Source organism: Chiloscyllium plagiosum, unplaced genomic scaffold, assembly GCF_037043375.1.
Source record: "Chiloscyllium plagiosum isolate Xiang-an unplaced genomic scaffold, Cpla_swu_hap1 HiC_scaffold_11, whole genome shotgun sequence".
In the NCBI taxonomy this organism is placed as follows: Eukaryota; Metazoa; Chordata; class Chondrichthyes; order Orectolobiformes; family Hemiscylliidae; genus Chiloscyllium; species Chiloscyllium plagiosum.
In genome coordinates this window covers 11,716,450-11,744,400 of record NW_028270149.1, presented here as the reverse complement: position 1 = coordinate 11,744,400, position 27,951 = coordinate 11,716,450, and the positions used below count along the sequence as shown (strand labels likewise).

Below are 27,951 nucleotides of genomic sequence, written 5' to 3'. Positions count from 1 at the left end.
CAGCAGTTGACTGGACTGGGATTACTGTCACTTGGTTCTATTTATATTTATCTAACCACAGTCAGCAAATTATCTCCTAAGATCTCCCTTCCTGCTGCCTCACCAATATCTTATGTTTCCCCAAAGATCTTTCCTTGGACCCCTATTCCTCATCTGTATGCTTTTTGGCAACATCAGCTAAAAACAGAGTGACTGTCATATGCATGCAAAGTTTCCTTCAAATAATCACTGGAGGATACAATGCCATTGCCTTCAGTCCCCAACATAAACTCAGTTCCCAAGCTACTTAGTCGAATGTGGTGCTGGAAAAGCGTAGCTTTTGCCCGAAATGTCAATTCGCCTGCTCCTCGGATGCTGCCTGTCTTGCTGTGCTTTTCCAGCACCGCACTCTCGACTCTGATCTCCAGCATCTGCAGTCCTCACTTACTTTCTAGTTATTTATCCCATCCTTCTTTCTGGCAACTGTCTGAAGTTTAACGAGACTAATTGTACCCTTAGTGTCAAATCTGACCCAGGGTCGAGCTTCTGAGACATTCATATCATCATGGAAACTGCTTCTTTCCACCTCTGTCCCTGTCTCAGTCCATCTGCTGTTGAAACCCTCACCAATGCTTTACCTTTACATGAGTATTTCAATGCATGACTGGCCATTGAGGCCATTCAAAACACTGCTGCCCATTCCCTAACTCATGTTAACTTCGACTCAGTTATTACCTCTACGTAGTTCTGGTCAGGCGATATCTCAAGATTAAATTTTCACGTGCAATCCCCTCCAACCTTACTAGTTTCCGAGATTCCTGTGCTCCTGCAAATTCTGGATTCTTGACCATCCCCAATCAAGTGCTCCATCATTGGTGAATATCACTTAAGCTATCAGGGTCCTAAAGACATCAAATTCACTTACTACATCACTCTGCTTCTACTTTCCTTCTTTACAATGCTATTCTATCTATCTTTTTCTGCAAGCATCATGCTATCTATTATAACTTCTCCCTCCATGCATGGTAAATAAATTAAGCTTTATAATGCTCCATTTTGGGCATTTTATGTTGAAGGATTATTTTAAATTCAAGTTGCTGTTTCCATGTTAGCATCAATACACCTAGTAGCAGACAGCATGATTGTTGGAAATAAATTGTAAAATGAGCCCTACATTGGTAGGATATGCAATTACAGACAGCATGCAAGTAAGCATGCGTCAGACTCAATTATAACATAGTATTATTAGCAATTGTTATTAGTTTGTGCTATCTTCCACACATGTTAGCATTCAGGAAAGGTTATTAAAAGAAAATTCTTAGCCAGTTAGACTGACATCATAAGTAATGGAAATGCAAGGATCTGTTATTACATATATGATAACCGGACTTGTAGAAAATCAATGTTCAATGAAGTCACTATTTATGAAAGAAAAATAATCTGAGATCACAATGGGTAGAGTGGATACAAGAGAATCTGTGGAAATAGCATATTTTGATTTTTGGTACAAGCATATAGCGAGATCTTGTTAAGAACACAAGTTATTTTCATGTCAACAGTGGGACATTACAAGGGTTGGTATCAGTAGTGAAGGAACAGAGTGTGATATATCCAACTTTGCATGAATAGTCTGCGCACGCGCGTGTGTGTGTTTAGATGGGGTCGTGGAGAGGGAGGCTGTGCAACACAGGCTCCATCAAGGGAATACAGACATGCTGATTGAGTAGGCAAGAATATAACAGATGGAAGATGTTGGGAACTGCCAGGAAAAATTGAAAAATGGGACTTATTTTTAAATAGGTAAAAACAATGACTGCAGATGCTGTAAACCAGATTCTGGATTAGTGGTGCTGGAAGAGCACAGCAGTTCATGCAGCATCCAAGGAGCTTTGAAATCGACGTTTCGGGCAAAAGCCCTTCATCAGGAATAAAGGCAGTGAGCCTGGAGCATGGAGAGATAAGCTAGAGGAGGGTGGGGGTAGGAAATGTCAGTACTCTGAGATAACCATATGTCCTGTGTATGAAGTACAAGTTAGCATGCAGGTAAAGTGAGTAATTCAAAAGGCAAATTGCAAAAGCATTTGAGTATGAAATCAAAGAAGTCTCAATGCAATTGTCTGGAGCCTTGATGAGATCAACCCTGGAGCATTATGCAGAATATTGGCTGTTCCCAAGGAGGGAATGCCCTTAAGAAAAACAGTAGACAAGGCTTACATTCCTTAGAATTTTAACAGAGGTGATCGGATATAAATTTTATACTTGCTGAAAGGGATTTGAAAGGTTACTATGGCTAAGGAATATACAGCTGAGGGCCACTGCCTCAGTCTTAAATTAGCAATTCCTTATTATAAGATTTAAAGAAAGGGTCTTCACATGGTGACTTATGAACCTCTGGAATTTTCTAAGCTAGAAGGTGGTGCAACATACAGCATGTGCAAGATAGCACCTGAAAATTTGTTGAGATCTAAGGGAATCAAAGGATATTGTGATAATGAGGGAAGATGGAATTTAAGATCATCCATGACTTATCAGAGGGATTCATGAACCAAGTCCTCTCATTTCCGATTTCTTGCAGTTTTAAAAATTTCCACTTGATTTTTCAGCACAAATCAAACAATATTGAGATTAAAACATAGCAGAGAGAATGGCAAACTTAAAAGTTTATAAAACAATTACAAGCCAGAAAGAATCTAGCCATCTAGTCAAGAAAGGAGAGAAGAAAGGGATTACAATCCTCCAGAAGGAGGTTGATAAGCGAGCCAGTAAATATCAGTAAAATACTTGCATCTATTAAGTCTTTATTTAATTATTCATTGTATTAGATTACATTACAGTTTTACAAAAGAAATGTCATGTTTGACAAGGTCACTGTAACAGATAAAGGAAACAGTAGATGTAGTGTATTTGGATTTGCAAGAGGCATTCGACAAGGTCCCACACAAAAGGCCAATGCACAAGATCTCTGCTTATGGATTTGGGAGCAATATCTTAGAACAGATAGTGGAATTGTTCACGGGCAGGAAGCAGACATAAATGCAGCATTTTCAAACCATCAGGTCTAAATCAGTGCAATACTCCAGAATCAGTATTTAGTCTTGGCTATTCATGGGTGGCACAGTGGTTAGCACTGCTGCCTCACGGAGCCAGAGACCCGGGTTCAATTCCCGCCTCAGACGACTGACTGTGTGGAGTTTGCACGTTCTCCCCGTATCTGCGTGGGTTTCCTCCGGGTGCTCCAGTTTCCTCCCACAGTCCAAAGATGTGCGGGTCAGGTGAATTGGCCATGCTAAATTACCCATAATGTTAGGTAAGGGGTAAATGTAGGGGTATGGGCGGGTTGCGCTTCGGCGGGTCGGTGTGGACTTGTTGGGCCGAAGGGCCAACAAGTAATCTAATCTAATCTAATCTAATTACAATTTATATTAATCTTAGACAAAGACTGAATTATGCTATGCATGCTAATGATTTGAAGCTAGATGGGAATATAGGATATAAGACACAAAGACGGCAGATATAATGGACAATAAGGTGGAAGATGGGAGTAAAGTAGGGAAATGAGGTTATTCACTTTTGATAGGAGAAACAGAAAAGTTGAATATTTGTTTAAAGGCATGAACCTTTCACATGTTGATGTTTAGAGGTTTGGTTCCCTCATAAGAACAGCAGAGAAAGCCAACACAAGTACAGTAACCAATTAAAAAAGCAAACAGCATGTTACCCTTTAATACAAAGAGACTGGAGTTATAAGAATAATACAAGTCCTATTACAATTGCATAGACCTTTGGGCAAAAAAACACCTGGATTAGTGAGCACAATTTTGGTCTCAACATTTAAGGATGTTTTTATTTTGGAGGGTGCACAGCAAAGGTTTACCAGGATGGTCTCTAGGATGAGAAGATTATCTTGTGATATGAGACTGAACAAATTGAACTGATTTAGAAGATAAATATCCAAGGTGTCAAGTGGATGGAAAGGGCAGACACATTACTTCTGCTGACTAGGAATCTAGAACATGGAGATACACATAGGTTAAGGGTTGACTATTTTGGATCAAGATAAAGGGAAGCTCATTGTTCTAAAGGGTTGTGAAACTTTAAAACCTTCTACCTAACAGGATTGTGGGTGCTATAAAATGCGGAGAAGTGGGTATCTTGACATTGTTAACTCACAGCTGCTTCTTTAATGAAATAAATTCTAAATAAGCTTGTACTCACCATCTCTGCATTCAGGCACAGAACATACAAAAGCAACAATGATATTTGCCCATTATTAACATACTATATTGTTGCTAACTGCGAAGTTTACTTCATTGGTTTTGATGTTAATGGTAGTAGTTTTACGGCTTTTCAAATTTCTACAAAGTTTAAGCATGCAAACATCTCTCCACATTGCATCCTTACATGTAGGTTCCTTTTAGTTTTAAAAAGGCCATTGACAGGATGTCTCACAGCATTTCACAGCCAAGAAATTACTTATGAAAATTAGCAACAACTCTCTTGCAGCCAAGCACAGCTGCCAATTTACGCACAGCAAAGTCCCCACAGACAATGTGAGACAAGTGACTAGTTTTATGTCTTGCTCATGATCATTGAAAATTCAACATTGATCAAGGTACCAGAATGCAATGCACTTGGACAGTTTAGATAAACTTGAACAAGACAAAAAAAAACGTTCAAAGTATCCTTCTCATCAAGACTTCGCTGAAGGGCAAGTTTAAACTGTCATGGTGTAGGACTGGAATTCACAAAAACTGAAAGACCATCAGAAATATGAAAGCAAAAGTTTTTAAAATCCACTGAAAACTAATTAGTTTGCATTCCTGCACCTGCCATTGCTTTGTTATTTGCTGGAGGTGCAGTGGACAGCGAAGTGGGTGACCTCAGATTACAACAGGATCTTGACCAGATGGGCCATTGGGCAGAGAAATGGCAGATGGAGTTTAATTCAGATAAATAGGGTGACACGGTGGCTCAGTGGTTAGCACTGCTGCCTCACAGCACTAGGGTCCCAGGTTCGATTCTAGCCTCGGACGACTGTTTGTGTGGAGTTTGCACATTCTCCCCGTGTCTGCGTGGGTTTCCTCCGGGTGCTCCGATTTCCTCCCACAGTCCAAAGATGTGCAGGTTAGGTGAATTGACCATGCTAAATTGCCCATAGTGTTAGGTGCATTAGTCAGAGGGAAATGTGTGTGGGTGGGTTACTCTTCGGAGGGTCGATGTGGACTGGTTGGGCTGAACGGCCTACTTCCACACTGTAGAGAATCTAATCTAAATGTGAGGTGCTGCACTTTGGGAAAGCAAATCTTAACAGGACTTCTACACTTAATGGTAAGGTCCTAGGGAGTGTTGCCAAACAGAGAGACCTTGGAGTGCAGGTTCATAGCTCTTTGAAAGTGGAGTCGCAGGTAGATAGGATAGTGAAGGCGGCGTTTGGTATGCTTTCTTTTATTGGTCAGATTATTGAGTACAGGAGTTGGGACGTCATGTTGCGGCTGTACAGGACATTGGTTAGGCCACTATTGGAATACTGCATGCAATTCTGGTTTCCTTGCTATCGGAAAGATATTGTGAAACCTTGAAAGGGTTCAGAAAAGATTTACAAAGATATTGCCAGGGTTGGAGGATTTGAGCTATAGGGAGAGGCTGAACAGATTGGGGCTGTTTTCCCTGGAGCATCGGAGGCTGAGGGGTGACCTTATGGAGGCTTACAAAATCATGAGGGGCATGGATAGGGTAAATAGGCAAAGTCTTTTCCCTGGGGAGGGGGAGTTCAGAACTAGAGGGCATAGTTTTAGGGCGAGAGGGGAAAGATATAAAAGAGACCTAAGGGGCAACATTTTCACACAGAGAGTGGTACATGTGTGGAATGAGCTGCCAGGGGAAGTGGTGGAGACTGGTACAATTGCAACATTTAAGAGGCATTTGGATGGGTATATGAATAGGAAGGGTTTAGAGGGATATGGGCCAGGTGCTGGCAGGTGGGACTGGATTGGGTTGGGATATCTGGTCGGCATGGGCTGAAGGAGGTGCTATACACCTCTATGATGCCAGAAACAGAATAACTATAAATCATGAAATATTAACTATTTTTCTCTTCATAGATGCTACCTGAACATTTTACATCAATGGAATATGATCAAAGAATGGATCATGGCCAGCAATATTTGGGAATCCAAAGTTTATTTCCTCAAAATACTCTCACTTTGTGAAGTTAAAGGTGCATTTTCATTTTACAATTGAGGTGACTGGTCAGCCCAGATAAGTTAGATCAAAGGATCTGTTTCTGTACTGTATGACTATGAGGAATTGAGTAATCACAGAATATAAATGAATTAACTGAAGTAATTCATCACCCCTCAGAAAAAGCTGGAAATAGAATCCATCACTTTAGCAACATATCCACATTCCAGATAGTAAAGACACTACTATTCAATGTGATGTAATCAATTAAAAATAAAAATCCACATTCTGTAGTATAGACTCTACACAAACTACTGAAAAAAAATTAAACTAAATGAAAATTACTGTGGTGAATGCCAATCTGTGCAGGAGAGTGAAGATTTCACTTAACTATTATCAACCCCGAAACTGTAACTTGGGACAATCTAAACACACCAGCTCAAGCCGTGGACAAAGTGCACGCCCACACAGGCATCCAGTTTGGGGGAAAAAACTCAAACACAAAGCAACTCACAGCAGACCATGTGAAGGTGAACATTCCCCAGACACAAAGGCAAGTGTAAACACAAAAGAGAAAAGGGGTGGGAGCAAGGGCCTTCTTTTATTTCCAAACCGCCGAGCCTGAAGGTAGAGGCTCACACCAAACACACAGAGAGACACGCACGTCTCCAAACTGGATTGAGGGGCCTCCTCACCAGGACAATAACAAAAGCAGCAGCTTGAGCTACAAGCGAGGAGGAGCAGCCAAGAGAGAGGAGACCCGCCCACCCAGAGAAAAGGGAAAGCAAAGCGTGCGGGACTCCTGAGGTAAAAGCCATCAGACACAGAGAGAGAGAGAGAGAGACAGAATGATCAAATGGGATACAGGGAGTCACTCGGGAATGGGAGTTTCTCACCAGTGTGAGACATTCACCGTGAGGAGCAGGAGGGAGGAACTATATGAGTGGATAGGGAAATGAATCAACAGCCTTCCCCTACTCCCCGTACCTTATAAAAGGCTCCATTAGAGCCGCGCACTTCCACCATTAAATCCTCCATCTTGGCTTGACGCGCGATGCACTCTGGGACCGTGGTGGGGGAGGGGTGGGGGAAGCCGGCGTCGAGCACCGCGCGTGCGCATGGAGGGGGAGAGGGGAAGGGCGGGAAGCAGCGCACGCGCTGTGTGTGCACGAATGCCTTCGGGGAACGGCGGGCGGATGGAGAGTAAAGGAACACGCGCGCACTCCTGCCTCACCTCGGGAGGCCACGCGCGTGCACGCGAAGGGAGGGAGGGGAAGCCGCGCAACCGTCCCCCGGCGGCCGCGCTCGAGACTCCTCACCTCTCCAAGACAGGGGCCAGGGGTTTGCGGAGGCGGTCAAGACGATTTTTTAAATTTGCAATCGTATTTTTTTCCCTTGCGGGAAAAGTGGGGATTAACGTTTTATTACAAGGCGCGCGCGTTTATTAAACAAAAACAAATGGTGCGCCCGGACTTTGGAGGCGGGGGTAGGAGGGTGATTGACGATACGATGAACCAATCGTCTCCGGGAGGCCGGACCAATGTAGTGCAGGCCCACGACTGAATGGATGGACGTGAAGATAGACCAATCGCTGCGTGTAAGGCTGGCCGATCGAAATGGGATTGGTACATTGGACGCAAAGAAACTAATTGACGTGGACGTAAATTAATTGGCCGTCGGAGACCAGCCAATCACTGCCGGCTCTGAGGGAGGGAATCACCACAAAGTGTTGACGTGCTATTCGCCCAATCAGCCTTGGGTTGGCTAATCAGTGTAGGGTTTGAGAGCGGGATCAATATGAAAATGATTGACGTGACCATTATCCAGTCGGTGCCCGCATATTGGCCAATCAGCGTGTGGTTTGAGGGCGTGACAGACGTCGTGTTGAAAAACGTGAAGATCTAACGGCGTCTGTCTGATTGGTCGCGGAGCTGCAGGGCGGAGTCCTGAATTGGAAATAAATCAATCGCTCCGAATGGCTGCCCAATCAGCGTATGCTTCTGGGACGGTGCACTGATTGACGGACGGCTGACCCAATCGCTCGCAAGAACCTTCGCTTAGCGTAGAGGGCGGGACGTTGGAACGATGATTGATCGCCGCTGGGTTGTCATGGTGATGAGGTGTGCGGCCTTCTTCGGAGAGGTGTTGGTTGTTATTGCTGAGGCCCTCAGCCCCCAGACGTATTACAAACCTGCACCATGGATGCTGGAGAGAGCTCAGCAAGTCTGGCGGCATCTGTGTACAGAGAAAAACGGAGTCAACACTTAGAGTCTGATGTGACTCTTCTACACGATTCAAAACCTCAGGAAAATTGGTTTTGTTTTAAAAAAAAATTCCCCCAGAGATTGGAGGGAGAGGGCAGATGTAGAATTGGCGAGTACGGACTTGATGGGCCGAAGGGCTTCTTCTGTACGCCTGCACTCCAAGGTCTCTTTGTTCAGCACACTCCCTAGGACCTTACCATTAAGTGTATAAGTCCTGCTAAGATTTGCTTTCCCAAAATGCAGCACCTCGCATTTTTCTGAATTAAACTCCATCTGCCACTTCTCAGCCCATTAGCCCATCTGGTTAAGATCCTGTTGTAATCGGAGCTAACTGTCTTCGCTGCCCACTACACCTCCAATTTTGGGGTCGTCTGCAAACTTACTAACTGTGCCTCTTATGCTCGCATCCAAATCATTTATGTAAATGACAAAAAGTAGAGGACCCAGCACTGATCCTTGTGGCACTACACTGGTCACAGGCCTCCAGTCTGAAAAACAACCCTCCACCACCACCCTCTATCTTCTACCTTTGAACCAGTTTTGTATCTAAGTGGCTAGTTCTCCCTGCATTCCATGAGATCTAACCTTGCTAACCAGTCTCCCATGGGGAACCTTGTTGACAGCCTTACTGAAGTTCATATGGATTCTGAAGAAGTAACAACAAGGATTGATGAGGGCAGAGCAGTGGATATAATCTATATGGACTTCACCAAGGTTCCCCAGAGAATGAGGAGAAAGTGAGGTCTCCAGATGCTGGAGATCAGAGCTGGAAATGTGTTGCTGGAAAAGCGCAGCAGGTCAGGCAGCATCCAGGGAACAGGAGAATCGACGTTTCGGGCATAAGCCCTTCTTCAGGAATGAGGAAAGTTTGTCCAGCAGGCTAAGATAAAAGGTAGGGAGGAGGGACTTGGGGGAGGGGCGTCGAAAATGTGATAGGTGGAAAGAGGTCAAGGTGAGGGTGATAGGTCAGACTGGGGTGGGGGCGGAGAGGTCGGGAAGAAGATTGCAGGTTAGGAAGGCGGTGCTGAATTCGATGGATTTGACTGAGACAGGGTGGGGGGAGGGGAAATGAGGAAACTGGTGAAATCCGAGTTCATCCCTTGTGGTTGGAGGGTTCCTAGGCGGAAGATGAGGCATTCTTCCTCCAACCGTCGTTTTGTTGTGCTCTGACGATGGAGGAGTCCAAAGACCTGCATATCCTTGGTGGAGTGGGAGGGGGAATTGAAATGTTGAGCTACAGGGTGGTTGGGTTGGTTGGTCCGGGTGTCCCAGAGGTGTTCTCTGAAACGCTCCGCTTCTTCCCCAGAGAATGGGAAACAGTGGGAGAACATACAAACACCACACAGTCGCCCGAGGCTGGAATCGAACTTGGGTTCCTGGTGTTGTGAGGCAGCAGTGCTGGCGTGGAAGCATTCAGTTTGGCCATTCACATCCACACTGACCGTCCAAAGAGCATCCCAGTGCCCCAACACCCAGTAACTCTGCATTTCCCATAGACAATCCATCTAACCTGCACACCTTTGGACTGGGAGGGATACCTGGAAGAAACCCATGCAGACATGGTGAGACTGTCACCTGAGGCTGGAATTGAACCCAGATCCTTGACTCTGTGAGGCAGCAGTGCTAACCACTGAGCCACTGTACCACTCAGATTATTGCTACTGTAAGTTAAAATTTTTAATGTTGATTTTGTAAAACACTTTGTTTAGATCTTAGTGTCCCTACTGTGTTGTTTGGGCCTGAAGACAGATATTTACTTAACTACATTGTAGAGCATAATATATTACAGGATTCTGGATTAGTGGTGCTGGAAGAGCACAGCAGTTCAGGCAGCATCCAAGGAGCTTCGAAATCGACATTTCGGGCAAAAGCCCTTCCTGATGAAGGGCTTTTGCCCAAAACGTCGATTTCGAAGCTCCTTGGATGCTGCCTGAACTGCTGTGCTCTTCCAGCACCACTAATCCAGAATCTGATTTCCAGCATCTGCAGTCATTGTTTTTACCTCATAATATATTACAGGTCAAACCCAAAATGTATAATACAATGCTTCCTTTATTTTTATTTTCCTGTGGTCCCATTTGAAGTTTGAAAATTGTCAGGACCCCTTAGTGGGAAGCAGGTGGTTGGGGGTTGAGGAGAAGACTGGTGGGAGTGGGTTTAGGGTGAAGAACGGCAGAGCTTTTCTCATTGCTGCTCCAGAACTCTCATTCCTACTTTGGGAAGCTCTAGTACACTCAAGGTTTGTGGAGCACATTAAGTTAATGTAGTATGTGAAATATTCCAGTGTAGCTACTTTTGAGTCCCTTAGCTATTTGCTCCTGGGAATTCTATACTCCTTTCGATTGTTGTTTTTCAAAGATTTCCACACCCTAACCTTGCACCATCCCATGAGACTACGTCATAATCATCGACATGCACTAGAATTCCAAGAAGCATGGCATTCCAACCGGAACTCTATCAATACACACATTGTCCTGAATACATTTATCACCCCCTGAGAAAAAGAACCGGAAATTATGTCACCACAGGAAATGACATCACCTACCCAAGGAAACCCAAACATATAAATAGAAAGCGGGCTACACCACAGTGCTTCATCCGGAGGTTTACTGAAGATGTTACCTATTATGGTGATGAAACATCTGGAAATGCACCTTCCAGCTCAGCGAGCAAACCTACATATAGAACCTCAACCTGAGCTACAAATCTTCTCAAAACTTGCCAAGTGCTAGTTCTTTTATATATTATTTTACCCCTTTTGTGTGTGTAGATGCAGGACACAGTGAAGAGCACCAGCTGTGTAAATAACTTTATTAGTATTCCACGACCAGGAGAAAATAGCCATCTCACCAAGGAATTAGAGGCAAGCAGAGCTGCGGTAGGGGCAATGCTTGCATGAAAGAAAAAGTGACAGGGAGGGTAAGGACTAAATCAAAATAGAATTGCAAGGGGAAATAAAGCACTCCATGCCCTGCTCTGCCCATCTCTCCCTAAAGACATTGAGAGTGTTGGTGGACATTGCATGCTGCTTCTCCAGGGACACCTGGGTTCAAATCTAACTGTGGAAGAGGGACAGGCAGTCAGCCCCTCCACAGCCTGCTGCCTGTACCTGTTAATGGCCAGCCTGGCCAAGTTCAGGAGCAGACACACGAGGAGATCCTCCAACCTGCCTGCACCCCTTGGCACCGGGTGCCTTTACATTAGGAATGTGGGGCTGAAGTGCAACCAAAAGCAGAGGAGAAGCTCTTTGAGATAACTAAAAAAGGGAGTGCAAACGCCCACACCCAATATACGCATGGTCCATGGACTCCACTGCACCACAAAACAAACATTTGGCTGGGAGTCTGCGAACCACTGCAATCTGTGGTTGCACTGGCCTGCTGCAAGCAACACCCTCTACCCAAAGGGAAAGAAGATGGATTCCCACTTAGAGAGCCATCCACTGGGGATCTCCACTGCCTGGTGGCAAATGGGCACAGCAAGGCCTGTCTGTGCAGTGGAAATGGAGAAGAGGTGGATTATGTGCAGCAGCAGTCTGTACAGGGCCCACCGTTTAGCATTTGTAAAATCCTTACTATCTTTGTTGTGGAGGTGTCTCAGGCTGTGGGGCACAGGCTCCCAGGAGAGGTACAGGATCCTGGGCCAATGTGGAATTCTGTCTGGGCAGGGGATTTGCAGATGGTATTCCACTACACATCTGAGCATCTCCCAACTGGTGCACAATGTCAGGTCAGCCATTCTAAGACGTCGGATGGCAGAGGTTGTGAACCGGATATCTATCACCGCCCTGCGTCCCAAATCCTGCAACAGCATCTAGCCCAGGCCCCCCCCACCCAGCACATCCCTGACTGGTCACCGTCATAGTCACTCCTCCCTGCTAGCCACTCGAGCCTGCGATTGTGGAGGTGCAGATCCCTGAGCAGCGGCTCTCTGATGATAGCAGCTACTCCAGACGGAAGGTAGGTGCCACACCAGTTGACTGTATCCCAGACAGTCATCAGTCCTAGTAAAAGACAAGCAGCGTCCTTAGGGTGACCTCCAAACTCTCACGATCGATAAGCAGGAGCTGTGTGTCATAATTCAGCTTACGCACCTGGCAAAAAAATACATCAGGGCGCACCACCTAGTAGGAGACTGAATGTAGAGGTATCGCTGCAAGGCCTGAAGGTGGAAAGTCATCACCTGGGTGCAGACACACAACAACTAGTCCCCTTCAATAGGGAGCCTCTGAACCTGCGCCATGATGCAGTGCATCTTTTTGTCCCAGGAGAAGTGAACTAACGTTCTCTGTATGTCAGCGACAAAACCAGGAGAAGGGACCAACAGGTCCCATATCATGGAAGCTACCAGCTGGTTTAACTCCAGCACTCGACTCCTGTAAGATAGCATGGAGCAGCCCTTTCCAGTGACCTGGGCAAACTAAGACTTTGGTGTTCAGCTCCTGCCAATTGGCCAGCCAGTAGTCCTTAGCTGGGCTAAGGTAGACCCTGAGACAGAGGAGATGAGTGGGACTGCAGTTGAACCTCCGTAACTCCTCCAGCAGAGAGTCCACCCGCTGACAGACTGACTAGGAGACCAGAAAACTTGGCCCAGTTGATCCTGGTGGAAGACACCGCTCATTGCACCACCTGGCACTCACGCATCCTGCCAAGGTCAGCCGGGTCAGTGAACATGAGCATGTATCAGCCAAAAGAACCGTGCCCGTGCCTGGTTCTTGCAGAACCAAACCTGACAACTTCCTCCACAAGAGGCACAGGAAAGGCTGCACACACAGGGAAGAAAGGATCCTTAAGATGTGCATGTTAGACTGGAGGGCTAAGAGTTGTCAATCTTGTGTTGACAATTCGGTCCATCAAGTCCACACCAATCCTCCGAAGGACATCCCGCCCAGGCAAAAGTGAGGACTGCAGACGCTGGAGATTAGATTCAAGAGTGTGGTGCTGGAAAAGCACAGCAGGTCAGGCAGCATCCCAGGAGCAGGGAAATCGAGGTTTCAGGCAAAAGCCCTTCATCAAGAATGAGGCTGGGAGCCAGGAGGGATGGAGAGATAAAAAAAATCCCACCCAGGTACACCATCCTACCCTATCCCTGCATTTCCTGTGGCCAATCCACCTAGCTTGTGCATCTTTGCATTGTGGGGAGAAACCAGGGCATCCAGTGGAAACTACACAGAGGCAGCAGTGCTAAGCACTCAGCCACTGTGCCACCCAAGTTATTATTATTGTTAACATTTTTATGCGGATTTTGTAAAACTTGTTCAGCCTTAGTGTGCCTACTGTTGTTTGGGCCTGCAGACAGATATTTACTTAGCTCTAATGCAGAGCATAATATTTTACAGGCCAAGCCCAAAATATATAATACAATGCTTCCTTTATTTTTATCTCCCTGTGGCCCCATTTGAAGCTTGAAAATTGTCATTATCCCTTAGTGGGAAGCAGGCGATTGGGGGTTGAGGAGAAGACTGATGGGAGTGGGATTAGGGTGAAGAATGGCAGAGCTTTGGTCATTGCTGCTTCAGAACTCTCATTCCTACTTTGGGAAGCTCTGGTACACTCAAAGTTTGTGGAGCATATTAAGTTAATGTAGTGCGTGAAATAAAGTTTCCAGTGTAGCTACTTTTGAATCCCTTAGCTGTTTGCTCCTGGGAATTCTATACTCCTTCAGATAGTTGTTTTTCAAAGATTTCCACACTTTAACCATTCCATGAGACAATGTAATACTCTAGTGCTTTTCCATATATTTGAATCAACCTGTTCAGACATGTTAAACACATCCGGAGAAGATAGAACTTGAATCCAGGCCTTTCTGACCTAGACGTAGAGCCCCGAGTGCAATGCCACAGGAACCATAGGGAACATACTCATTTTAATCAGCCTTTTTGGGCATGTCATTCACAGTGCTCTGTGGTGGGTAAGTCTTGAATTTGAGCTGAAAATGTGTTGCTGGAAAAGCGCAGCAGGTCAGGCAGCATCCAAGGAGCAGGGGAATCGACATTTCGGGCATGAGCCCTTCTTCAGGAATGAGGAAAGTCATTCCTGAAGAAGGGCTCATGCCCGAAACGTCGATTCTCCTGCTCCTTGGATGCTGCCTGACCTGCTGCGCTTTTCCAGCAGCACATTTTCAGCTCTGATCTCCAGCATCTGCAGTCCTCGCTTTCTCCTCGAAGTCTTGAATTTGGACCATCTGGCTCAGAAGTAGGGACACTATCACCGTGACAAAGGCCCCCCGAAATACTCAAGTAAAGGCAAAATAGTGCAAATCTAAAGCAAACATAGAAAATACTGGAGAAACTCAGCAGGCCTGGCACTATGCATGGAGACTGAAACAGAATTAACGCTTTGAGTGTGGTATGATTCTTCTTCAGCTTTGCTCTGAGTGGGGCTCCAGTTGGCATTTGTGTAATTGTACTGCCAAAATTATTCTTAGCTGTCTCTAAACAGAACATTTTTCACCGAATATTTTAGGCATTAAAGAGGTGGCCAATGTTGAAGTCTTAAGGTGAAACACCAGTTTAATTAATTGTTAGAATTGCATCTTATCCTTGGAAAGATGATGTTGATAGTGCCAGAAATTACTTTTTTAAAGAAAAGTCAAATCATTTCAATAATGCTGTTCCACACTTCTGGAACAATTGGGACTTGAACCTATGGTTCCCAGCTTAGAGATAGGGACACTACCATTGTCCCAGAAGAACCATTTACATCCTGGAATCATTGAAAAAATGATTGCCATTTTACTTGCCTGAAAACACTTCTGAAAGATGCCTGAACAAGATGTCTTGGTCAGCATTTTGATGAACACACTCCTTACCAGCAATCATTTTTTTTTCTGGAGTAAACAGAGCACTGGCTGAGAGTTCAAGTCTTACTTAAAGGGATAAAAACAGGAAATACTAGAAATACTCAGCAGGTCTCCCCTTGGAGAGAGAAGTGGAATTAATTTTCCAGTTCAATAACCTGTCATCAGGATGGAAAGATGCTAAAAATAAAATGTTTTATGCAAAGTGCAGCAGGGAGGGAAGTGGTGAAGAAAAGGGAAGGTTTGTGACAGGGGGAGACTGTGTGACCAAAGGGATGGTAGTTCATGGAAAAAGAAGATGGTAATGGGACAAGTGAAAACAATCAAAAGATGGGGCTCGAGCAGGGGTGGGCAATTATATCTTCGAAGGGGCCACATGCGAAACCTTTTTTTGTATTGGAGGGCTGAACCAACAATAAGTTGAACATAATTCTGCTCAGTATTAATTTTCTCCCATTGTAAAAAGTACTGAATTTTATAGTTTTGCATTGAAACTTATCATCAAAAGAATAAGGATATTCTGTTACAATAAAGATATGAAGTTGTGGAGTAGGTCAAATATAGAAGAAATAAACAGTAAAAACAATAATTTCAGTATTTTGTTTTATTTTTAACATGTTAATCTCACAAACCAATAATGAAAAGTTGTTTCATTATTGTTCAGTATTACAAACAACAAACAACTCTATACAAAAAGTAGGAAGTGCTTTTGATGTTTTTCAGTTCATTTTACTTGTTTAGTGAGAAAAATCCAGTCTGTTTTGGGCTTGAACAAGTGCACCGAAATCTGGTTGAATGTCTGAGGTGGATATGCGAAAGACAGCTGAGAGGTGATCAGTGATAGAGGATCTGTATTTGGATTTGTTGAACTTCATCACTGAGAATGTCTGTTCGCATATATAGGTAGATCCAAAGAGGACTAGAATCTTCTGAGCATGCCTCCTCATGTGTGGAAAGTTCTACTCTTTGAGGGAAGAGTAAAAATCAAGCAGTGAGGCTGACCTAAAGTACTCTGCCAGAAGTGTGTCAGACTGCAGGTCAATGAGTTCAAGCTGAACATCACTAGGTGCATTCTCCACATTGCATGTAAATGGGGAAAAAAAATCACGTGCATTTCATTCTCAACCGTTTTAAAGTCTTGAAATCGCCTTGAAAATTCACCATGCAGAGCTTCTAACATAGATGAGTACCTGTGGAGGTGATCAGCTGAAGGTGCGGCTTCCTTCAGTGTTGGCAAGTGGGTGAGAATGTTGTCCTCCATTTGGCTTGAGAGAAGCTGCAACTTTCTCATAAAAGCCTTCACCAAATTGTACATTTCATGCACAAAAAGGCCCTTGCACTGCAGTTTCACATTTAGTTCATTCATAAGTGCAGTCACACCAACAGCAAAACCAAGGTCTGCAATCCAGTTTGCATCTGAAAGCCATGGAATGCCATTCCCTTTCTTCATACAGAAATGTTGAATCTCTTCTCTTAGGTCCCACACACTTTTCAGCATTTTGCCCAGGCTGAGCCACCTGACAGCTCTATGGTAACCTATGTCACGATGTTCAGTCTCATTTTCCTCCAAAAGTGCAACAAACTGCCAGTGATTCAAAGCTCTTGCCCTGATGAAGTTAACTATTTTAGTTACAACATCAATCACATGGTTAATTTTTAACACTGACTTACACAAACTTTCTGATATATAATACAATGCAAAAATACCAATTTCTGTTCAGGGTCAATTTCTGTCACTTTATCCTGCATTCTCTTTAAGAGTCCAACATTTTTTCCCGTTAGATTTAGACAACCGTCCGTTGTCACACCCGCCAGCTTGTCCCATTTTAGTCCCAACGTGTCCAAACATGCATTTATATCCATGAACAAATCATTACCAGTTGTTGTTCCTTTCATTGACTGCATGGCTGCCAGCTCCTCCATGATTTTAAAGTTCGTAGTTATCCCACAAACGAAGATGAGTAGCTGGGCAGTGTCACGTATTTCGCAGCTCTCATCAAAAGCCAAGGAAAAAAAGTCAAAGTTGACCACTCTGTGCTGCAGCTGAAGCTCCAGATTTCTCGCGATGTCCCCAATCCTTCTCGCTACAGTACGTCACGAGAGGGGCACTTTCTCAAATGCCTCCTTTTTCTCCAGGCATATTAGTTCTGCAGAGTCCAACAAGCACTCCTTTGTAAACTCTCCATCAGAAAACGGTTTACTGGTTCTGGCGATTTTGTGGGATATGACATAACTTGTCTTGGCGTGAGCTGACATTTTGAGAGCCAGCCAGCAAGCATCACTTTTAGCTGTTCACGCATGCACGCACGCGCATGTGCGTCCAGACATAAATAAAAAAAGCATCCCTTTCAAAACAAAAGCAACGTAAATACTTTTTCATTTATGTTCTAATTTAAGATTGACCTCATGCGGGCTGGACAAGAACGACCAAAGGGTCGGATATGGCCCGCGGGCCGTAAAATGCCCAGGTCTGGGCTAAAGGAAACATTGTGTCATACAGCACAGAAGAAGCCCTTCGGTCCATTGAATCGGTGCTGACCTGTCCTGCATTAATCCCACTTTCCAGCACTTGGCCCATAGCCTTGAATTTTATGACAATTAAATGCTCATCAACGTGCATTTTAAATTTGTGAAGTTGTTTCTGCCTCTACTATTCTCCCAGGCAGTGCATTCCAGTCCCACCGCCCTCTCGGTGAAAACTGTTTTCATCAAATCCCGTCTAGACCTCCTGCCCTTCATCTTAAAATGAATTTCTCTTATTATTTCACCCATCAGCAAAGTGGAAAAGTTATTTTCTATCCATCCTGTTCATGTCTGTCATAATTTTAACTACTAGGAGAAAGTGAAGACTACAGATGCTGGAGATCAGAGTCAAAGTGTGGTGCTGGAAAGACACAGCAGGTCAGGCAGCATCCAATGAGCAGGAGAGTTGATGTTTCGAGCATAAGCCCTTCATCAGGAATGTGGGGTGGAGTGGGGAAGGTGGTGACCAAGGGGTTTGAGAGTTAAATAGGAGGGGGTTGGGACTGGGGGGAAGGTAGCTTGGAAGGTGATAGGTAGATGAAGGTGATGGTGATAGGTCGGAGGGGAGGGTGGACAGATGGGTGGGAAGGAAGGTGGACAGGTAGGACAGTTCAAGAGTGCGGTGCTGAGTTTGAGGTTGGATCTGAGATAAGGTAAGGGGAGGGGAAATGAGGAAACTAGTGAAATCAACATTTATGTTGTGTGGATTGGAGGGTCCCAAGGCGGAAGATGGTTGTCTTCCTTAGGCGTTGGTGGCTAGGATTTGGTGGTGGAGGAGGCCCAGAACTTGCATGTCTTTGGCAGAGCGGGAGGGGCAGTTGAAGTGTCAGCCACAGGGCGGTGGGGTTGTCATGTGACCCAGAGATGTTCTCTGAAACATTCCTCAATATAGAGGAAACCACATCGAGAGCAACAGACACAGTATGAGATTTTGGATGTGCAGGGAAATCTCTGCCAAATGTGGAAGGATCCTTTGGGGCCTTGGATGGAGGCGACGGGGGAGGTGTGGGCACAGGTTTTACACTTCTTGTGGTGGCAAGGGAAGGCGCCAGGAGTAGAGAGTAGATTGGTGCGTGACATGGACCTATTGTGGGAGTCGCAGAGGGAATGGTCTCTGTGGAATGCTGAAAGGGGTGGGGAGGGAAATATACCTCTGGTGGTGGGGTCTGATTGTAGGTGACAGAAATAGTGGAGGATGATGTGTTGTATCCGGAGATTGGTGGGGTGGAAGGTGAGGACCAGAGGGGGGTCTATCTTTGTTGTGGTTGAAGAAGTGGGGTTCAAGGGTGGAAGTGTGGGAAGTGGAGGAGATGCGCTGGAGGGCATCATCAGCCACATGGAAGGGGAAATTGCAGTCCTTGAAAGTCTTAATCACCTAAATCAGTAACCTCAACCCTTGGCATTTCTGCTCCAAAGAAAACAATTCAAGCCTCTCTCGTTATAGTTAAAATGCTCCAACCCAGGCAACATCTTGGTGAATCTTCTCTGCACCCCCTACATTGCAATCGAAGCATAAATGGGAAGAAAATAGAATCAGTTATAATGGTGTCAAAATGGAAACAGAGGCTATAACCTGAAATTCGTGAACTCATTATTGAGACTGGAACACTGCAAGTGCTCAATTAAAAGATGAAGGATTCTGCCTTGCGATTACATTGAACTTCATTGAACATGTCAACGGCTAAGGTGGTATAAAGCCTTAATAGGGTAGCTTGGTGGCTCAGTGGTTAGTACTGATGCCTCACAGTGCTAGGGACTGAATTCAATTCCACCCTTAGTGACTGTGTGGAGTTTGCACGTTCTTTGTGTGGATTCCTCCCCCAGTCCAAGGATGTGCAGATTAGGTGGATTGGTCATGCTAAATTGCTCATAGCATTCAGGAATGTACAGACTTAATGGGTTAGCCATGGAAAATACAGGAATGGGGGATGGGATGCTCTTCAGTGGGTCGGTGTGAACTTGATGGGCTGAATGGCCTGTTGCACACTGTAGGAATTCTATGATTTTACAATCATTTATGGACTTGAGTTTGAAACATTGTGGGAAAAAAAGTATTTATTTCAAGTTTTGTGACTTTTTTAAGAGCTCGATGAAAGGACTTTGGATTTTTTTAACCAAGATACCGTACAATATCTGCTTGTTTACAGAAGGCTCCCTATCTGGATTTATGATTGTCATGTTGTTTTTGATTTGAATATTGTTTAGAGGGATTGATGACCAGCATCTCAAAGAGAAGGAATTCCCGGCAATGCTCTCCTGTTTCTGCATATAATCACTTGCTGTGAATCTAGTATGCTATGATATGTATGAACATACACTTGAAGAGCCATTAGAAAACGTCTCAATACTGTGCAGACTGTAGTTTGTTCAGGAAACAAAATTCCAGGAGACAACAGCCTATGTTTTGTGACATGAATCTACATTTTGGGAGAAAAGAAGATCAATAGCCACCTGAACATTTCACACCTTCTCTCTTTTGCCTTCGAAAGCTAACCATTATTAACCATGATTTGAAGGTGCCAGTGTTGGACTGGGGTGGACAAAGTTAAAAATCAACTAGGCAAAAGTGAAGACTGCAGATGCTGGAAACCAGAGTTGAGATCAGAGTGGTGCTGGAAAAGCATAGCAGGTCAGGCAACCAAAGTTAAAAATCACACAACACCATGTTATAGTCCAACAGGTTTTTTGGAAGCACGAGCTTTCGGAGCACTGATGAACCACCTGATGAAGGAGCAGCGCTCTGAAAGCTTGTGCTTCCAAATAAACCTGCTGGACTGTAACCTGGTGTTGTGTGATTTTTAATTTTTTTCTCAGAGTAAGTCTCTGCAGAAATGAAATTGTTTTTATTTTCTCTTTTTCATTGATGTATTTGTGTCTGTGTTTTGGGGTATTTAGAAGGATAGATATTCATATTTCAAACTCTGTTAACTCGAGTCATGTAGCATAGAAACAGGCCCTTCAGCCCATCATGGCTATGCTAACCAATAAATGCAAAATACGCTAATCCCATTTACCTGCACTTAGTCCCATAGCCTACAATGCCCTGGCATTTCAACTGCTCATCCAGATGCTTTTTAGATGTTGCTTGAATACACGCCTCCACCACCCTCTCAGGTAGCACATTGCATATTTCTACCACAATCTGGGTGGAAAAAAACAGTTCTCAGATTTCCTCTAAACTACTTATTCCTCATGTTAAACTAGTGCTGTTTGGTTTTGGGCATATCTACTGTGGGGAAAAGATTCTCACAATCTACATTGTCTGCTCCTCTCATAATTTGGTATATCTTAATCAGATCAACCCTCAGCCTCTTCTGCTCCAAGAAAAACAAATCCAGCCTATCCATTCTCTCCTCATAACTGAGGCTTTCCCATCTAGGTATCATCCTGATGTCACTCCTCAGTAGCCTCCCCAGTGCAATCACGTACTTCCAATAATGTGGTGATAGCTGTGTTTTGAAAATTTTCAATAATGATAGGAAACAAAAACATTTCCACCACATCTGTAAATTCTGCATAATCTTCCCTGACAACAGTGTGAAAAATGCACTATAGCAGTATTGGCAATCTTTTGAGATACTTCCTTCTTTTTGAATTCACTGTTCAGGATTCTCAGAAACTCAATGAAATCTTTCACTATTTGCACCTTGATCAGTTGGTTGGCAACAGGTTGTTTCTGCCCAGTCATTCTCTTAGAACCAGTTGAATTCCTCCTGTTGGCTAAAGGATGTTAAGGCTTGCTAAAAAGTGCAAAGTGTTGACTGCAAATAATGTAAACTTTATCAACTCTCTCGTGCTCTTCGTGTCATGATGTTACTTGTGGCATACCATCTTTCTTGGGAGTTATTTCACCTGGGGCATTCAGTCTTACCTCAATAGGTTCTAACCGTTGCTTTTTCAGCTGTGAGATTCAATTTATGAGGACAGTGACTACCACACCAGTGTCAAGTTTAAAATTAACCAGATATCCATTGACATAGACAAGTTCTGTCATATTCAGATTGGTCAAATCACCAATATCTCCTGGGAATGCCATGGGTATGTTTTCCAATGAAGGCAAATCAGGGTATCTTTTTCTAAAGAATAAGGTTCCACCGATTTAATTTTATGCAAGAGTCAAGTTTTTGAATTTTTGCATATCTGGAAGTGCCTTACAGTTTGCTAAATGGTGCATTCCTTTGTCAGAGCCAGGCATTGCCTGTATGTGTGAGGCTTTGCTGTTCCACTGAGTAGCAATTATAATGAGGTCATCCAGTTTGACATCATTGAATATGAGTTCCCTGATTGGGGCTGTTAATCTGGTCTAATCAAAGAGCTCTGGCTGACATATATAAAAGGTTGTGTGTCAGAGATACTGACACTCTGGTACTGGACAACCTACAGTCTCCCGAGATACCAAACTGTCCACGTTCTTATTTGACTATCTGACCACCTCACATGCAATTACAGGGATAGCACTGGCAGAGTTACTATTGGGTAGAAGGCTCCACACCAGGTTAAGTCTGATCTTCCTGGACTTGGGGAGTGGGATGGTGAAACGGCATCAAGAACTCCAAAGCTCCGCCAAATAAGAGAGGCAGTTTAACGCAGGGGACAAGTCATGGAAGTAGTCCTGCATGGGTAAGAGACATGGTTGATGCAAGGTCAGGACCGGTAGTGTATTAAGTTTGGATAGTTGCAAAGGTCCTGAACAAGTTTGTGGACCACATGAAAGCTGTTAATTCGCAATCAGTGCAGGAGCAAAATGTGCCCTGCCCCTTGGAACAGTTGGAAAGGCTGCCAGAACCTGGGGGTTCATCCTCTCTGTCAAGCATTGACGAGTCCTCAGATTCAGAGACGGGCAAAATGAATGTAACGCCCTCAATGCCTTTGCTGCCAGAAGAAGAGATCTACTGAGGGGCTTCTGGGACCAGAGGCCAACTTCTGTGTGTTACATGCTTCCCATATCGATCGTCAAGTTGGAGGAACCTGACTCAGTGCTAAAATGCCCCAAGAGAAAGGACCAGCCTGTGTCCTCAGAGTCAGAAATGGAAGGATGTTGTGATTATAGCAACATCAGCCAGTTGGCCATCATGGACTATGAGTCCCTGATTGGGCTGTTAATCTGGGCCAATCAGGAACCCCGGTTGGCATGTAAAAAATGAATGAGTGTCAGAGATTCTAACACTCTGGTACTTGATTCTTAATGAGGCAGTACTAAAGTCTGGGACTATTCATGTGTGAATAAAAGTTGACTAGGTGAGAGGATACCAGCTCTGTGGAGTTATCTGACAGAGCTCTGACACTCACTCACTGTGTCTGCTGTATGGCCGACTCTTTGAGTTGTCTTGTAGCATGTGTCTGTAGAATATTTGTACATTATTAAGTGTTACTCTCCTATAGTATTTGTCCTGTCAGGATTTTTTTGCAAGGCTTCCTGATTTGTACTTCTCACATACTATTAATAGTGTTCTCCAAAGCCAAATCTTCTTTGGACGGCAATAGATTTGACAAAAAAAATCAAAACGTTCAATGACAATTCTATTCCTTATGAATTATGATTTCAAAAGCTCCACAGGCACAATTTCCTACTATTATAGCATACTGGTAATGCCATTGGACTCATTATCCAGAAGCCAGTCTAAGGTTCTGGGGACATAGGTTCAAATCCTATTACACTGAATCAATGAATAAATCTGGAATTGCAGGCTAGCTTCAATAGTGGTGACAATGAAATTTCCACCAGTAGTTTTAAAAAAACTTGGTTCACTATGTTAAGAGAATCTCTCATTCTTACTGGCCTGGCCTACATTGTGGCACCAGATTCACAGTATTGTGGTTGACTTTCAGCTGCCCTCTGAGTGACCTAAGAAGACCCTCAAATCAAGGACAATTGGAGATGAGCAGCAATTGTTGACCTTGCCAGAGGCACCCACATTCTATAAAAGAATAAAACCATCTATAGAGGTGATAACAAGATTGTCTACGGTTTCCCGTGGTGCTCAACTCTTCTGTTAAATCTTGTCCTTTCAAGGATTTTGTTTATTCTTAGACTGTTACCAAAAGTTGTTAGAACTTCACAAATACATTTTGCCTTCCTATGTATTTTGATGATGAAAAATACCATAATCTGTAGTGCCCATTGAGCCCAATAGGACTTATATACTTAATGGCAAGGTCCTGGGGAGTGTTGCTGAACAAAGAGACCTTGGAGTGCGGACTCATAGCTCCTTGAAAGTGGAATCGCAGGTAGATAGGATAGTGAAGAAGGCATTTGCTATTGATCAGTCATTGAGTACAGGAGTTGGGAGGTCATGTTGAGTCTGTACAGTACATTGGTTAGGCCAATTTTAGAATATTTTGTGCAATTCTGGTCTCCTTCCTATCAGAAGGATGTTGTGAAACTTGGAAGTGTTCAGAAGAGATTTACAAGGATATTGCCAGAGTTTGAGCTATAGGGAGAGGCTGAATAGGCTTGGGCTGTTTTCCTTGGAACGTTGGAGGCTGAGGGGTGACCTTTTAGAAGTTCATAAAATCATGAGGGGCATGGATAGGGTGAATACCGAAGGTAGTTTCCCCCTGGTAGGGGAGTCCAAAACTAGAGGACATAGGTTTAACGTGAGAGGGAAAGATTTAAAAGGGACCTGAGGGGTAACATTTTCAAGCAGAGGATGGTTGATTGGAATAATCTGCCAGAGGAAGTGATAGAGCCTGGTACAATTACAACATTTAAAAGGCATCTGGATGGGTATATGAATAGTGAGGGTTTAGAGGGATGTGGGCCAAATGCTGGCAAATGAGACCAGATTAATTTAGGATATCTGGTCGGCATGAACGGGTTGGTCTTTGGGTCTGTTTCCATGCTGTACAGCTCTATGACTTTGTGGCAATAAAGGATGGACATGTGAGCAATGCGCATATCTCAAGAACAGACTAAATGAAAAGAAGATTCTGCATCAAGCATCCCTTTGACTAAGCAGTTACATGTGCATTTATTTCTCTTGTTGCTAATGATAACTTCAGATCTAATAGAATCACACCGTGGCGGTAAGGACCATTCAGGTCATTGTTCCTGTGTTGGTACTGTTTTGTGGCACATGCGGTATCTCCATTTCAAGTACCCATTGAGGCAGCTACATTAGGACAACAAAGTAAGTTGTTTGAGATCTTGGAGAAGATTTGTTGGAGAAGATTTGTAGCTCAGTTTGTGGATCAGGTTGTTGGTTTGCTCGCAAAGCTGGTGGGTTTGTTCTCAGACATTTCGTCACTGTGCTAGGTAACATCATCAGTGAGCCTCCGGTGAAACATTGGTGTTCTGTTCCACTTTCTATTTATCTGTCTCGATTTGTTGTGTAGGGTGATATCACTTCCGGTTCTGTTTCAGAGAGGTTGGTAAATGGGGTCCAAATCTATGTGTTTGTTAATGGAGTTCCAGTTTGAATGCCAGGCCTCTAGGACTTATTCATATAGCCTGTCCCAGGATGGATGTATTGTCCCAGTTGAACTGGTGTCCCTCTTCGTCTGTATGTATGGATACCAGTGATAGTTGATCATGTCTTTTGGTGGCTGGTTGGTGCTCATGTATCCTAGTGGCTAGTTTCCTGCCCGTCTGTCCAATGTAACGTTTGTTGCAGTCCTTGCAGGGTATTTTGTATATGACGTTCGTTTGCTGGCTGTGGGTAGGGGGTCCTTTAACTTCATCAGTAATTGTTTCAATGTAGTAGTAGGTTTCTGGGCTACCATGATACCTAGGTGCCAGAGCAGTCTGGTGGTCACCTCTGAAATGTCTTTGATGTATGTTAGGGTAACTAGAGTCTCTGGTCATGTTGCCTTCCTGTTTAGTTGTGCTTAAAAATAAATGTTATGCACTTGACTACTCAAAATATGTAAAATGGAAATTCCACAATGCCAGGAGGTTCAGATTTGATAGAAGCCTATCGAAGTATTTTTGCAGCAGAAAATCAATATTAAATAAAAAACGCTATGTTTTCAATGACAAGTTCAACAATTGAACAAGAGGGCTTGTAATCAATCACCGAAAGGGTATTTCCTCTCAATGTTATTAAAGAAGTGTTTTTAACCTTCAGCAAGAGTCTGGTTATCACTCTTTCTAATGGTTTGCCATCTTTTCACAGATTATAGCAAGCAAGTCTCACGTATCCATCAATTTTTGCTCGGTACGATTTTTCTGGGAAGTCATTACTCATTGCTTCGGGGGACTGTTTTATTAACAGAATCTTCAAATCATCATGATCTTCAGCGGGTACAACGAATGCAACAATGCATATTGTCAATCTTGCTATCATAGTTTAGTCCCAGGAGGAAATGGGGGAATTGCCACACTTGCTCAAAATGACAAAAGCAGCATAATGTTCCACAATATTGTCAGAGAGTATATCCTGCAAATGAGAGATACATAAACAGGAAATATATTGCAAATCCTAATCTAATTTTAATGCTTTCAACAACAACTTGCATTTATTTAACACCTTTACCAGAGTTACCATCCCAAAGTGCTTCATAGAGCAATGATATTTAATAACAAATGTAAAGAGACTTTAGGGCATGCAAGAAAAGGTGAAGTCACCATAGTTCCAGCAGACAATAAGGCTGCTCTCTCCTTAGAGAGAAATGACCGGTTTTGGTTTAACAAGAGGGTCACCACATCTTAAAAAAAGCTTCTTGAGGTAATTCTTAAGTGGTATATTAAAGGAGAAAAGAAAGCAATGGAAGTGCGGTGAATAAAGCTGCAGATATGGTCACCAACAGTGAAGCAATTGATATTGGGATGCTCAAGTGACAAGCATTCGAGGACTACTGATTTTGCGGACGTTCTGAAGATTCGGGTATATTAGAAATAAGAAGGGACAAGGGTTTGAAGGGATTTGAACATGGAAGAGAATTTTAAAATTGAAGCTTTGCTCAATCAGAAGCTAATGAAGTTCAATGAGAACTGGCTGATGAGGGAATGCAACTTGGAGCAAATCTGGAATCAGCTAAACATTTTGCAAAATGTCGTACTTTCCAATGTCAGTTTTTTCCACAGCTTTGAAAGGGTTGCACATCCTGCAAAGTAAGCATCCTTGAGCCTGAATATGCATGACCACTGCAAATCCAACAGTGCTGGAGGCGAATGAGGACAAACAAACTAAGGGTTAATCCTGGGAATTACAGATCTGTCAGTCTGTGGTGGGCAAATTATTGGAGAGGATTCTGAGAGATAATATTTATGATTACTTGCAAAACCATAGTTTGATTGGAGATATTCAACGTGGCTTTGTGAGGGGGAAGTCATGCCTCACAAGACTTATTGAATTCTTTGAGGATGTGACAAAACACATTGATGAAGGTAGAGCAGTGGATGTGGTGTACATGGATTTTAGCAAGGCATTTGATATGGTCCCCAAGGTAGGCTCATTCAGAAAGTAAGGAAACATGGGATACAGGGAAATTTGGCTGTCAGGGTACAGAATTGGCTAACCCATAGAAGACAGAGGGTGGTAGTAGATGGGAAGCATTCAGCCTGGAGCTCGGTGACCAGTGGTGTTCTGCAAGGATCTGTTCTGGGACCTCTGCTCTTTGTGATTTTTATAAATTACTTCAATGAGGAAGTGGAAGGATGGGTTAGTAAGGTTGCCGATGACATGAAGATTGGTGGAGTGGTGGATAATATGGAGAGCTGTTGTAGGTTGCACCAGGACGTTGACAGGATGCAGGACTAGACTGAGAAGTGGCACATGACCTTCAGCCTGGAAAAGTGTGAAATGATTCAATTTGGAAGGTCAAATTTGAATGCAGATTACAGGCTTAAAGGCACGATTCTGCGGAGGAACAGAGGGATCTTGGGGTCCATGTCCTTAGATCCCTCAACATTGCCACCCAAGTTGATAGGGTTGTTAAGAAGGTGTATGTTGTGTTGACTTTCATTAGCAGGGGGATTGAGTTTAAGAGCTGCAAAGTTATGCTGCAGCTCTCTAGAGCCCTGGTTAGACCACACTTGGGATACTGTGTTCGGTTCTGTTCGCTCCATTATAGGAAGGATGTGGAAGCTTTAGAGAGGGTGCAGGGGAGATTTACCAGGATGCTGCCTGGACAGGAGGGCATGTCTTATGAAGAAAGGTTGAGGGAGCTCGGGCTTTTCTCAATGGAGCGAAGAAGGATGACTTGATAGAGGTGGATAAGATGATGAGAGGTATTGATAGAGTGAATAGTCAGAGACTTTTTCCCA

The 27,951-nt window shown here is 43.8% G+C and overlaps 1 protein-coding gene and 1 pseudogene across 4 annotated transcripts in view; both read right to left on the bottom strand.

Annotated features, from left to right (window-relative positions):
- fmr1 (fragile X messenger ribonucleoprotein 1) overlaps positions 1–7,243 on the bottom strand; it is a 69,759-nt gene extending 62,516 nt beyond the window's left edge. For all 4 annotated transcript variants that reach the window (XM_087991855.1, XM_087991856.1, XM_087991858.1 and 1 more), the window contains exon 1: positions 7,147–7,243. In XM_087991855.1, the coding sequence (XP_087847981.1) occupies positions 7,147–7,197 (51 nt within the window). In that variant the 5' untranslated portion in view covers positions 7,198–7,243. The remainder of the gene's footprint in view (positions 1–7,146) is intronic.
- Positions 7,244–16,105: 8,862 nt separating this feature from the next.
- Positions 16,106–17,144, bottom strand: LOC148148751 (general transcription factor II-I repeat domain-containing protein 2A-like; annotated as a pseudogene).
- Positions 17,145–27,951: the final 10,807 nt, after the last annotated feature.